This window comes from Fringilla coelebs (genome assembly GCF_963513975.1).
Source record: "Fringilla coelebs genome assembly, chromosome: 3".
Classification (NCBI taxonomy): domain Eukaryota; kingdom Metazoa; phylum Chordata; class Aves; order Passeriformes; family Fringillidae; genus Fringilla; species Fringilla coelebs.
Window position 1 is genome coordinate 16,245,362 of NC_140030.1, and position 15,043 is coordinate 16,260,404.

The 15,043-nt window shown below is 36.0% G+C and overlaps 1 protein-coding gene across 1 annotated transcript in view; it reads left to right on the forward strand.

Moving 5' to 3' along the window:
* The window catches only part of MBOAT2 (membrane bound glycerophospholipid O-acyltransferase 2), an 86,178-nt gene that overhangs the window by 68,312 nt on the left and 2,823 nt on the right, over positions 1-15,043 (forward strand). The window contains exons 7-11 of the mRNA XM_084202264.1: positions 313-496; positions 6,099-6,291; positions 8,669-8,772; positions 9,118-9,182; positions 13,860-13,992. Of these exons, the coding sequence (XP_084058390.1) occupies positions 313-496; positions 6,099-6,291; positions 8,669-8,772; positions 9,118-9,182; positions 13,860-13,992 (679 nt within the window). The remainder of the gene's footprint in view (positions 1-312; positions 497-6,098; positions 6,292-8,668; positions 8,773-9,117; positions 9,183-13,859; positions 13,993-15,043) is intronic.

Consider the following 15,043-nt stretch of genomic DNA (forward strand, 5'->3'; position numbering starts at 1 on the left):
TGAACAAACACTCAGGAAAACAGCCTTCCCTTTCCTTCTTTGGGCTCAGCTTCAGTCAAACACCTCTGCTGGGCAAGGAGAGACTCAGTAGAGTTCAGGAGGTCTGTCTCAAAATGCCCAGTATGGATTGGAAAGAAATGCTATGTGTAGAATGTTTCAAGCTGTGATTACAAAAGACAGACAAACTGGTGTTGTCCATGTGATTTTTACTGCAGTTAGAGTGAGTGGCAGCATGGAGTGTGACTTTTCCTACTGTGAAATCCTGAAGAATTACACAATCCATCTCACGAGTTGCTTGTCTTTGAATTACAGACGCATGCCAAGTCTACTGGAGTATTTAAGTTACAACTGTAATTTCATGGGTATCCTGGCAGGCCCGTTATGCTCTTACAAAGACTATATTACTTTCATTGAAGGCAGATCATACCAACTGCAACAGTCTGAAGCAAATGGGAAGGAAGATACAAAGTATGAACAAACGGATCCTTCCCCAAATGTAAGATGTATGACTCTTCCAGTGCTGATGCTTATGGAATCATTGCATGGAAAGCTTGGTTTGCACTCTTCATTTACAGGCATAACTGCTGAGCTGAGTCTGGAGTTCATTCATCAACGGAAAAGTTCCCTGTTCAAAAAGTTATATGCTTATTTTTTTAAAGGCAGGTTTTCTCCATGGTTTCCAGTCTGGATCTTGTGGATAAAAGCAGATTAATTTGGAGCTTCCTAACAAGCTTATATGGTAAAAAGCCATCTTTAAATGAAAACTGTTCATGCATGTTCACTTCAAAGCATATACTGTGCATAAAAGCCCAGTCATATGTAACAAATTGAAAAAGTCATAGAAATAGTTTCATTTTTCACGCTTACAGTCACGTAGAGAGGTATCAAAGAAGAATTTTGATCTGAAGGTGTAGTAAAAGATGTAGTACCCATAGCACTATGAACAATACTTCAAGACACATAAGTCTTTTTTTTTTCTTTGGTCTGTTATTGGAGAAGAGACCTAATACATAGAGAAGATAATCCAGTTGATCATGCCTTACAGGAGAGATTGTATGACCTGAATTTAACTCAAAAGCTCACAAAACTTGTTACTTTTAAAATTTAGTCCAATTAGGTTAATGCCCAGAGTATTGAATGTTATCTTTTTCACTCTTTTCATATTGTCTTAAATAGTAATGTATCAGGCATTTAAATTTACATGTGCCTAAGATAATTCTTACCCCACATAAGAGGCAGAATTATCATGGGGTCAAGTGGAACACTTCACATGGATGGCTTTTGCTAATTCCAGCACCAGTTGCCCATACTCTGCTTGTCTTGTGAGACCAGCTGTTGCTGGAGCAGATGGAGGTGTTCCCATGTGTAGCTGCTTGTCTTGTCCTACCCTCTAAAGGTTATGGCCCCACAGCTGGGGCAACAGGGAATGCTTCCCAATCACTTGGGGCATCTCCAACCGCTTCCATCCTTGGAAAGGTGGGTGAGGACTCTTGGTATGTTCCATTCTACCCATCTTGTGTGATTGTAGTAACTTGCACAGCTGGAATCTAAACTCATGGCTGGAGGATGATAACGCTTGAAGGTGCTCCACAAATTGACAGAGCACATGGGCTCACACAAGTGAGCTGTGGAACGCGTTAGGAAGGGTGAGACACGGAGAATTCCTAGTGTAGATCAGCATCACGTGGCCCATGTTCTGCTTTGCTGTGTTGTATCAACAAAGTTACAGGGACTTTTGTTTCTAAACATTGTTTTGGCCCAGTAAAGTCTTGTGTACTAAAATCCTATTTCTGCAGAAAAGTGTTATGTAGTAAAATTATTGCAAATGAATGGAGATAAACCAAACCTGCCTGTATCAGTGCTTCTGGACATACATCCACGGATTGTCTGATAGGACTTCCTGGCTTTTTACCACATAATCTTGCTAGTAATATGGACAAGGTCAATAGAAACAAATATAAACCTATGATGGGTTCTTTTTTCAGGTAAGTGCTTTTCCTTAAAATTATTTGCTCTTAAGATGCTTGAAACTTTTGCAATTTATGCTGCATTAGCTTTTGACATAAAAAACAAAGAGAAGCTGTTTATGCTCCTGATACTTCATCTCCAAACTGGTGTTAGAGAAATCTGGCTGCATTTTATAACACCAGTGAGTATTGTGTGCTTTTGGAGAAAGATGAACAACACAATTTCACTGCATTTGCTGTATCAATTAAAATATTCATTGTCTTATTCTAGAAGAAGGTTTAAATACCATTAACTTTATATTAATACTTTAAATTTGTTATTATTTCAAGAAGAATAAATTTTTAGGTAACAAAAAAATTTGAAATGTAGTGGGGATCAGCAAATGTTAATGTCATAAATAAAAAAGAATCCTTGAGCTGAGTTACAGTAAGTTTCATTTCTTGTTAAATACAATTACATAACTGAAGTAGTTCATGCCAGCCTCCTCCTCTATACTCTGTGTTGACTGCATGATGTTAACTTGGATTAGTACTTTTGCTGTGTTCATTGCATGTTAAATGAATCAAGTCACCATATTAAAACTTACTTCTTATATCCTTCCTATTGTGCCTTTTTGCAAGCTATCAGTTGTTGGTGCTCAAAGTGGTGTCAACTCTCAGAAATTAATATCTGTCTTTGTAAGTTTCTTTTTATTATGGCTACCCTTAAAATACAAGATTCTTGTCAGCAGATACCTGCTTTCTTGCTTATTATGCAGAATCTTCCTACAGATTATAATGTTCTTGCTTAAATATCTATCGTTTTTGTCTGAGGTACCAACATGTCCAGAATAATGTGCTTTAATACTGTTTAATATTGTGTATTAAGTACTGATTCTTTATCAAATTAAGAACAAGTTCATTCAAATAAAAATTTTCAGGATTCCTCTCTACTTTTTAAAATCTACTTTTATATGTTATACATGTTTATGCAGTAATTTAGTTTTAAACTTTCTGAGCTCTGAGTGTTTTACCTTTATTTCTTCAATTAGAAAGCAGCTCCTGAACTGCTTTCTCCAGTTAGGTATCTAGCTTTCAACCTAATTATAATCCCATATAATTTATGCATATCTGGTTTTGTCCTGGCACTGTCTTCTAGCTTAAGTACGTCCTTCACTTCCCAGCATTGATCATATTTCATATTTTTATACAGGTCTGCCCTGTTGTTCATCAGAACTGGATGAGACGGGTTTTTTTACCTTTTTGTTGTAAAATAATTTGTTTTTTGTGCTTCTTCTGAGGTCAAAGTTATCCTGCATCTTACTGTCTTTTAATTCCTTAACAGAATAATTATTTTGCTGTGTTGAAAACTTAAAAGAGTAAATGAAATGAAACCTCAAATTACTTCACCCTTGTAAAAACTGACCAACCCTTCTATGTGACTGTGCAATTCAGTGATTTCCCGTTTATAGCTTGACAAAGAAAGGTTAATTGAGTAATTGGGAGTGAATGAATGTTTTACCAAATGCATTTCAATAGGTAATTGAAAAATTGAACAATGATTTTGTTGGTGTTATTACATAGTGTTGTAGTTTGAGTCAGATAATTTGATTTGTCTGAAACTAACTTGTCAGGAAAAAGCAAACAAAAACCCACCAAAACCTACCAGACGTACCACCGCACCTTCCCACCAAAAAAATTTCCAAACAACAAATGCTCCCCCGCAAAATGCCAAAAATTGAGGTTTTCATCTGCTTTGTTTCTCTAATCTGACTCAGCCTAAGGAGCACAAGCCAAACCTTCAGGGAGGGGGTGGAGGCAGGGCAGGACTCCTTTGTCTTGCAGCCTGTGTTTGGTTTGGCCTCAGAAACTCTGCTTAAACCAGTCTGGAAACAGCAGCTCCCCAGCTTCGTCAAGGTGGGAGATTTATTTCCACCGCAGTTTTCTAAGGATACTGTTGCCCCTGATTCTGATCCCTGTAAGTGATATCAGCATGCTGGGATTTATAATTATTGAGTGAAGTAGTGCAGTTGAAAAAAAAAAAGTTTATTAATGGCAGAATACTGTATGAGTTCATTATTTTTTCTTAAAATAGATTTTGTTGAAACCCTGATGCTCTTTTGTAAAAGAGGCGTTTTCACCTCCACAATTTAGTTAACAACCTTCAGAAAAATACAAATATTTGGTTTTTTGAATAGGTAGGTGAATGATGTCTGTTTACTAATAAAAAAATTGGCAAATAGAGGCAGTGGCACAAGGCAGGTCTTTGAACAGAGATAACATCATAAGTGCCCAAAACATTTTTTGAGACTTTGTGGTCATCTTCAGATGGAAAGAACCTATTTCATATATTCATACTTATGTTTTAACTTGCATGTTACTGTTACCAGCTTGTTGTTTCTCCTGCAGAATTGAACATGACTTGTATTTATGGCTTAGGCCTTTAAGTTAAATCCTTGCAAATATCTTCAGAACTTGGGGTGATGCTTTCTGACACTTACAAATATCAGATGTTTGCATTTGTCAGATACTGCTTACCAGAATTAAAGATTCATTAGCTTTAGTAGTAATTGACTTTATGAACATACATTTCTATTGAAGATCCTGAAGGCGTTAAGCCAACTGAACTTTCCCTCTGCTGTAGCAAAGAGAGAGATTATTAATAGTTCTGGAATAACAAAGGAATGCTTTTAGAAAATTATTGGTCTTCACATTGAACTCTTCTAATAGAATAAAGTATTAAAATGAAGTTCATTAGAAAGCAAGTAGAAACAAATAATTAAGCACCAGTTTTAACCATTAATAGGTAGTTGCCTCCTGAATTATCTGGCTGATGTTTTTTTTGAAATTGCTGATTCCTGATCCTCTCTGAAATATCTTCTGAGATGAGCCAAGTGAAATATATGCAAGATTCAAAAATACCCTCACCGTTTTACAGCTTTTCCAAGTCTCATTCTTTAATCAGGTTGTACCACTTCTTGCATCTGTGCAACTGGGTGAACCTTTGATACTGTGTGTCTTGCCCAAGTGTGTGCTTTCAGTTGGACATTTACTGCCCCATTCTTTATTATGGAAAAAATTGCTCTTTATTTTGAAACTAGATGTTGAGCTGCACTCTCAGTGAAGCAGATTGTTTTCTTGTCAAGTTTAGTATCTGTATAATTGTAATGTAAGTTATAACAGTAATGCTTAAATATTGACATTACATAAAATAAAAGCTTGAAAATTGCATTTCAGTGGATTAGCTTTCAAGCTTCTCTTGTTGGTGCTTGCTTTAGTATGTTACTGGGGTCTTTCACAAGACATGGTGTTTGCCCTTGGGATGTGGATCAGACTAATGGCTTAGAGCAGTGTCAGGCATATATTGCTTTGTATGTTTTATAATAGAACCTTAGAAAAGTTCTACTGAAGATACATACTCTTTACTGTGGTGGTTACAGCAAAGCTGAGTTTTGAGAAAATTTGAGTTGGTCCTATCTGAAAAACACACTTGTACACATATCTGTGAGCATATTATTTGTACCATTGTAGTTTGCTCACTCTGATTGGAAAACAGGTCCATGTAGAACTGCTTGGCTGAAATTTGGGCTGAAATTCATAAATCATTTCACTATTTTAGTTGGTTTATAATTTAGATACTTTGATAATGTAACAGAGATGATTGATGTATTGAGTTGGGCAGAAATTGAACACCGACATTATGCCAAAGGGTCCAGGAAAGAAACTGAAGTTTTGCCATTGTTCTGGAATTTCTGTAGTAATAATCTTACTTTGTCCTAGATTATGTTTTGTGTTATGATGTCTTAACAATTTAATTGCTTCAGTAATTTGACAAGAAAATTAGAAGAAAACCCTGACTTTAAAAAGGTGCTCTGGTTATTTAAAGGGCCTTTAGAGACTCACTGTAGTCAGACTGGATTTATTGTGCTGGCCATGGGAAGCGATGCTCGCAACTTGATCAATATAACAATATTCCTAGAGTCTTTATAAAACAGAGATTATTTATAAACTATTTTAAAGTTGTTACTATACGTATTACTGAAAAACGAACATATGTATATGTCTGTATGGGGAGGGAAGATTATAACTTTCCTTTGTTTCCGAAAGATAAACAAAAAAATGAAGCTTACAGAATCTCCCTTAAATTTTCAGATAGCTGTGGCACAGAAACTCTTGATCTGTGGACTGTCCTTGCTCTTCCACATGACTATTACAAAAACTTTGCCTGTGGAATACAACATTGATGATAACTTCAGAGCTACAGCATCATGGCCTGTAAGGTTTTTCTACCTGTATGTGTCTCTTATGGCTGCCAGACCCAAGTATTATTTTGCATGGACTTTAGGTAAGTATATGTTTAAAAATATAATGATAACAGAAAGAGCATTGATGAGTATCAAAGAGTACTGAGAGTCATCTGAGGTGTGCACACTGAAGTGTGTATTAAAAAGTGGCAGTGCCCTCTTGAGGCGTTAGGAAAACCTGATTGCATTTCAGTCTTTCAAGGTATTAAGTACATTGAATAGTGTCTCTCTTTTTGAGAAGTGATCACTCTCTTTTCAGCGAGTGATAGTGTTCCAATGAACAGTAACTTTAAAAAAAGAAAAAATAGTAGTAAATCTAGTCTGATGTACAATCCTTCTTTTTGTTTATGATTTTTAAAAATAATAATTTTATTTTGATAATTTTATTTTTGGCATATCTTCAAAGTTAATTTTAACCTCTTTCTGTGGTTAGTTATAAGTAATTTGCTTGATTTTATTCACTCACAAAGGAAAAGTAATACTTTGGAATTCAGGTACACGATACTGTTGTTAATAGTAGGTGGCATTTTCAGAATTTGATAGGTGACACTTCAGTTTTAGCCTTTGTTTAATAAAAGTTTGAATCACTGGTGAGAGAACATGCTTAGTAACTTATTTAAGACACTTGAATAGATTATACCATTTAAAAAATATTTTGCATTTTCCTTCATGTTACTTGTAAAAAAACAATGTGTATAACAGGAAGATGCTTTATTTAAGTAAGCTGACATCTTGAAAGTGGCTCACACAACAGATTTCATCAGCTTCCTCCTCTCCAGTTTTACATATTTGTCTGATAGTTCTTTTGAGAGAAAATCTGTGGGAACAATGCAATAAAGAAAGCTTTAGGGTAGCAGAGCAGCATGATTCATTTACAGCTCTTGGTTTCATTCCTGGTCAATGAATTAAATATTTTCAGCTTGTCTGGATATAGTAGTTTTGGGGCTTTTTGTGGAAATAAATACTTTTGAATATTATGCTCTTATACACCCATATCATCATCTATAAATAGTAGTAGTCATCTGAACAGTGAATAATTTCAGTTGGGCTTTTTTTTGCCTTTAATATTTCAGTTGGATTCTTCTTTATGCACTTGTTAGTAGTGTAGAGCTAGCATTCCTCTGGTCAATACCAAAGAAAATAAACTATGCCAACTCTGTACTTCTAGTTTTTTAGCCTTCTTCCTTCCAGTTTGTCTCCTCTAAGCTTTCAATGGTAGGAGTAGAATGTGAGTAGAATGTGAGGGGCTTTAACAGTTTTACTGGGTCTTTACATCTTTTAGTTGTACAGCGTTACATCTTTTAGTTTTAAGTGTATTCTTTACACTTAAAAGTGTTAATGAAATTAGTTACTTAAAATGGATACTAAAATGCTTAATAAGTTAATAAAATGAGTACTTAGTCTAGTTACAGTCTTTGCATTCTAGCTTGCAAAAAGATGATGGAGTTTGTTTCCAGCTGTTTCTAATTGAGCATAAAACCATTGTCCAGTATTTGAAGTTGGCATAGCAACATCAGATGTAAAGCAGCAAATTTTGTTACTTTCAAAGACGTTTTTAAAAGAACTTTCACAAGGAAGTAAAAATATTATAAATTCAAACACATCTCATTTCCTTGTGTGTGGTCATCCTAATTTGGAAAATACAGGTGAGGAAATGTTAGTGTCTGAGCTAACAAAGCTCAGGTGAAAGGTGATGGCTGAAAGTGACAGGCAGTAGACATCCCTTGTATTTTCCTGCGTAGTCCAGATGACAGTAGAAGCTTTTTCTCCTAGGGAAAAATATTGTTTGTTTGGAACATCTGACCTTTGACATACACTGTAAACACTTCACATTCAAAGGTGTTGTAACAGTGACCTTGTGCCATTAGTGGAAGTTTGATGAGCTCTGCATTACTTACAAAATTACTGGTTCTGTCTGTTCAGTTTGCACTGCCCTCCGTGGGGTGCTGTGAATGTGCACCTGCATGGAGGGAATCACACCATTTAATCTTTGTGCTTTAAGCATCACTGTTGCTGCATAATGAAGATCAAAGACATGCATGTGAACATGGAGCTGCTGTTTCAAATCATTACAACCAGCTACTGTTTTGTAGTCTTGATACATCTCATTGAGCCTGTTTTTCTGTCTGATTACTCAAGCAAATCTAAGTAGGTGTTATGGGAGGCAGGGAACATCTGTACTGTGAAGTAGTTAGTGCTACCTCTCATTCTTATGCTTTTGTGCAAATTTTTGAATTGGAAGCTAGTGTTGCTTGGATTGTTTTCTGTTTGTTCAAGTGATCTTCAGTATTTAAAAGAAAAAAATACATGTAGTCTTTAAAGTGCAATAAATGTTTTGAACAAACTACATGTTGTATGATGCACAATTTGTAATATGGACAGTTTATAATTAATTTGTTTCTTCTTGTCTCATTGCAGCAGATGCAATTAATAATGCAGCAGGGTTTGGTTTTAGAGGCTATGATAAAAATGGAGTTACACGTTGGGATCTAATATCAAATCTGAGAATCCAGCAAATAGAGGTTTGTTTCTGGTTCTTTCGAAAAAACCCACATGTCCATGTAGGTAGTTACTCTTAATTTCAGTAACTTTTCCTTCCCCTTTTCTTCCTTTAGATGGTGAATATGTTCTAAGTAAAAAATGATGTGTTCACACCTTTTAAAAAGGGTGTAAAATAGCTTGTTTTGAACATGTTCTACTTGTCAATTGACTTCCAAAATATTCTGTGGTTACAAGTAGTTGAGTAAATAACTTATTCAGCTCATCACAAATTTGGGTGGGAGGATTTATAATTTATACACAAGAATTTTGAAACACATTGTGACACTCTGCAATTATGGAAATAATTAGTTTGTTTTATTTTACAGTTTTCCACAAGTTTCAAGATGTTTCTTGATAACTGGAATATCCAAACAGCTCTTTGGCTCAAAAGGTATTTATTTCTTGAAGGAAATTTTTTTTCCAGTGAGATTTCTAAGATACATATTTCTTTGAAGATGGTATAACATTTGAAGCTAACTCCCACAAAACATCACTTGTTTAACAACTGTGAGGGAGATTCTTCTTGTAATACTTGAAGTAAAGCCTCTGAGTTTAGGACTTCTCTCTTAGTGTAAACTATCAGGTTATGATAGAATCTATTTTTCTTCACAGGCCATAGGGAACCTAAAACTGTTAATCTGTGGAGGTGTCTTTTTTCCCTCTCTTAGCATTCAGCTAGTGCACGTTGCTGGGAGCATCAGGCAAAGTGTGCATCTCAGCCTGTGAAAGCTCTGCATTATTTTTAGCCACAGAGTGATACAGGAACTTCCGTATGTTCTGTGAGAGAACTTTCTGTGCTCCTTTCATTATGTGTGTATGACAGACATCAAACCCTACAATGTGCTGTCAACAAAAATTCCAAATTACTCTCTCTCAGCTGCACTCTTTTTCCTTGCCTGGGGAACATGCACAGTGCCCTGTGAATTGCATCATTCTGCTTCTTTGTGGTAAGGAGAAAGTAGAAGTGTTCTTGAGTAGCTCATGGGTATTGTTTCCCTTCTTCCAGTCAGACTGTTGAGTTCCACAGGTGCAAGTTTAACTGAGACCCCTATCTTGAGATCACTTAGAGGACTTTGCCCCTTATTCTAGGATAGCTGGCAATTGGATGTCGCTTCCATCAAATTTCTTTGTAGTATGTTCTCTTTCTTCCATAATTTCATCCCTATTTTGCTCACCAAATTTAAAAAAGAAATTGAATTTTATGTGATTATTTTGGTTGGCTCAATAGTCAGTGGAATCTATTGCTAGGACAGTGAACAAAAAATTGCATGTTTGCAGGTATTGAAATGTAGCATTTCAAAAACCAAATATGTAATTTAGCTGTTTTGATTTAGTTAGAGAACAGAAGTTTAACAGTATTAAAACATAATAGGAAAAGTTTAACAGTATTAAAACATAATAGGAAAAGGTTATATTTCAACAAACTTTCTCATCTCCTAAATGGAATGATTCGAAACAAAAATTATTAGTGAAGAAGCATAATATTTCTGTTAAAAATTGAAAGAAAAAAAAAATGCAAGTCAATTGCTCAGGGTGATTATAAAAGAAGATGTGAATAAAAATTAAAGCATCTCTTTTAATAAGTATTTTTTAAAACAATAATAAAAGAATCCTTGGCGGTGGTCTTGATTCTGTCAAAGTGAAAGGGGGTGGAAAGATGGATGTTGTGTGAAAGTTTTGTTGCAAGTAAAATAGGTCCATGAATAGTGGTAGAGAATGTTTACTTTGTTACTAATCATTTGGTTAGTTGCAATGCTACAACGCATAGAGGACAAACTCATGGATTACTTTAAACATCCACTTTTAATAACTCATTTTTTTTTTACAATTTATAGAAGTACCTAAAACTTCAGCTATAAATCTCACATAAAATACCAGACATTAAGATTTGTTCTGTTCTTTTCTGATAATCGTAAAAACGGAACCATTAGTTAAAGCCTGATTGTGTGTAAAAACAAACTTGTAAAAACCACAGTTAATGGAGCTACAGATCACACAGAAGTTTAGTAAATATTTAATGTAGTTCATAGTATACAGCAATTTAAGAGCATTGTTGTTACAAGCATACAAGTTAAAATAGATGTTTACATAGTAGCATATATAGCATAGTTACATATATAACAATATATATTATTAATATGTTTCCTGGCTGGGAAAGCTTTTATGTTTCCCTCAGCCGGTTCTTTCTCTTTTCCAAAGAAACCATCTCATCCCATTTGTCTTTGGTCATGTTTGCAAAGCCTCCGTGGTTCTTGTTGCTCAATTCTGACATCTTTCCAAACCTTCTGTCTTACAGTAGATGCAGTACTTCTGCTAAGACCTTCGTGATTTTCTCCCTGGCTTTTTAGAGGCAGAGTTGATTAATTTGAGTGGATTATTTATAATTATTTTCTTTGGGTAATACTGTGATGTATTAGAAAGGGTGTCATTGGTCTTTTTTTGCAGCAGCAATCTACTGTTGATTCATGCTTAGCTGATACTCAGTGTTTCATACTGCTGATCCATATTCATACTCAGCTACACTTTTTGAGTAATGTTACAGGAATGGTACTGGTTTGTGTCTTCCAATTTTCTTATTAGATGTTCTATGCTTTGGACTTCATCTTGTTGATTTCAGCACATCCTTCAAGTCTGCCAAGATCATTTTGGATTCTAATGCTCTCTACTAAGAAAACAATGCCAATCTCGTCCATCCCACCTTCCACTTCAAAAAAGGAAGGGAAGACAAGGTGGAAGAAATGCTTCTCAGTTTACCACCTAAGTTAGTAAAGAAATCATAGAACCAGACTGAAGACAGTACCTTGCTGCAGTACCTTGATGCATCTTTCCAGTTCTAGAGCACTATGGATAACCTGAACCACCTATATTTGAATAGATTTTCTCAGCCTGTTGTGATGACTGTGTTTCCTTCATTTGTTTCTAGGGTCGTCAAATGAAGTATTTGACCAAGATTTATTATTGCCAAATCTATGGAAGCATTTAAGTTTACTGTTTACTCTTTGAAATTGAAATCTGAGGAATTTTTTGTACTTTTTTACCTTACTTGCATTGATACAGCTGAAATTTGGTTAGTTAATTTAGTGAGTTCTGTTTGCTCCTGAATGCTTTCCAGGGATAATTTCAGACATATACACTTAGAATTAATAGCAGTATTAGAACACACAACATTTCACATGTGCTTAGTGCTTTGGTGTAATAAACATTTTTAAACACTCTTCTGCAACTAATTTCAAGCAGATTAAAAAGCAGCGCATGTACGTACACAATTACATGCAAACTGCACCTCCTCTCCTAAGGATGTGTGGGATACAAAGCCCTGCTTGCATGCACTGCCTGTGGGAGATGTGGGTGCTCCAGCTTGGTGTGAATCTGGTGATTTCACATGCCCCCTGGAAAAGCCTGGCACAAATCCATGTGTCTGCAGCTGACAGGGATGAGACACTGCTCCCTGGCATGGCGCACTGCACTGACAGGCCTCTATCTGGATGCAGCTACTCTCTGTCTACCAGGGATGCTCTGTCTTGGCCGAGACAGAGGTCATTGTGTTGGTGGGGTGACTTCTGGCAGTGTCAAATGAGGTTTTGATGAAAAGTATTTTGCTCCAAAATGTCTCCCTGACTCAGTGCACATTTTCCTAATGCTTCGCTACTCCTTAGGCTGATAGATTCTTTGTCAAAAATGTCCCTATTTACGATTCAGCCTGGCCAGTGTTGCTTTCCTCTTTAAGGTGATCTGTTTTGGGCAAATGTCCTCAGACAGTTTTAAGTATTAGCCTAGCCCCATGTTCTCATCTCAGTTGCCACTGTGAATGAAGTCCTTTAGCAAGAGGAGGGGGTTGTGCACATATCCCACTGTAGACCTCATAAGATAAAACGTACCACATCTATTTGACTGAAATAAACTAAAGTAGAAAATTACACTTTCAATCTTCCCCTATTCAGATCCTGTCTTTTTACCTTCTGTTCTTCGACATAGACCACATCAGTAGGTTTCAGTAATCTTTATGTGGAAGTTGTTGTAAAGTAGTTAGATTGGTAGTGGATGTTATGGCTCTCGGTATCATTAGCTTGTCATCTTTGGATAACAGTTGTGCATTCTCTTATCTTTCTCTCTTACTTGCTGCGTGGTTATAATAGCTTTTTACATATTCGTGTCTATAGCTTTTTTAGTTAAAACTCATTTTTGTATGTTAGCTATAGATTTGTGCTCATGTGTGCTTGTGGTGTTTATTTTTGCTTTGTTAGTTTGTATCTGTTTCCATGTTTCCTATTGCTTTTTGGTTTTCAGATCATTAAAGGCATTAAAGAACTCTTGATGAAGCCATATCAGGACTTTGCCATGTTTCCTATCATTCTTCCACATCATGATGGTTTGTCATTGTGTCATATAATGTTGTCTTCTAGAAACCACCTTTCTTGGATTCCTTTTTCCCTTCTTCCTTCTGGAATTCCTTATTATAGGACTTTGCCTAGTAATTCAGTCTCAGTTTTAAAATAACACAGAGTTCAGCATTCTCCTTATTTAGTAGTCTCTCAGCACTGGAGTATTTATTAGAATTCATTGTCACGCTCACCTAATTGTGTCACACAGACACATTTTCAACTGTAGTTTCTTTATTATTCAAAATTGAAGGTAGTCATTAGTTTTCCCCTTTTCCTTTAAGCTGCTCTTATTTTATGGAAAACATACCTAATTCATCCCAAGAATCTGGTGGTGGTTTGTGCCTTCCAGTGCAGCTTTTCAAACACATTCTTTGATGGTTCAAGATCCCTTATTAATGCCAAAACTCATCTTTGGATGCTTGTGTATCACTTCATTAGGAATAAGGACAATGTGTGATGGCACTGAGCACAAATTTAGCACTGAGGGCTGAAATCAGGAGCTGTGAATAGCTTTAAGTATTTTTTGTAAGCCATAATATAGTGACAACATTATTAAAGAATAGAAAACTGCAATTGCATTGAAACTTCTTTGTTGGAGATGAAACTGGTAAAAGTATAAATGATAGCTGGGAAGACAGGGTGATTTGTTTCATGTTACTTATCTTGAATTGTTTTTGACTTGCTAGAGTGTGCTATGAGCGAGCCACCTTCAGCCCAACGATCCAAACCTTCATTCTTTCTGCCATCTGGCATGGGGTTTATCCAGGATATTATTTAACATTTTTAACAGGAGTACTAATGACACTAGCAGCACGAGCTGTAAGTACAAACCAAGTATCTTCATAAATGATAAGTTTTGTAAAAGCAAATTGATCATGTTCATTGCTCCAAAGATGCTCTTTACTGTTGATACACAATCTGTCTGATAGTGATGTTTACTTTTTTTAGTTATGAGAACAATGGAAATGATTAATGAAAAGGAGGGCTTGATTGTTGGAAACAAACAAGACTATACACAGCCTATAACATCTTTGTAGCGCCTTTGTATCTTTTGTGGAAGCTCTTCCTCTGTATTAACTGTTAGTGTATTACTGTAGCATGCTGAACAGGTTGATGTTATCTAAAATAATTTTGAAAAAATCAGTGACGATGAGTAGCTTAAAATTTGGGTGTCATTGCTATATATTTTTAGAGTCTGCTTTATCCCTAATTTCTCTCCAGTACTATTGTAAGGATGATAACTAAAGAATGATCCCCCTCAAGCAGCACATAAAAACCTCTAGTGCAGTTACTATTTCAAGTTGGCCAGCCAATAGTGCAGTCATACTAACAAGCTTTTGCAGTTGCTATTCAGAACCATATGGAGACAGCAAATCTGCCAAGAAATTTCTCACTGTTCTGCCTGAGAAAGCTGTGTAAGAACAGAGACAGGTTTATCAGTCACTCAGTGGAAAAGAGGAGCAAATTATTCATCAGATCAGTGAGCATAACAGAGCACTTTCTTGTTGAAAGAAGCAGGGGAGTGAGAAATGAAGCAGACTGCTCTGTGGTTGCTATAATAGCTAGGGGAAGGTGTAGTTCAGATTTAGATTGCTACTACATCAGTAAAACAAATGCTTCTCTTTCTTCACGAGATATGGTTGTAGTCCTTGTTTGACAGAACCGACTCCTTTCTTTACAATAGATACAGCTTTCTTCTTCCAGATCTATCACAGGGAACTTTTGACATTTGTCAGCCAGGGACTGGAGCAAAAGCCAAGGTTCTGGGACAGTTCACAGATAAAAGTTGTTTACTTAGTGAGATGAGTCCAGTAAATTGGAGTGCTCACTGCCCTTCATCCTGGGCTTCTCTAGTAGGCTATATCATATT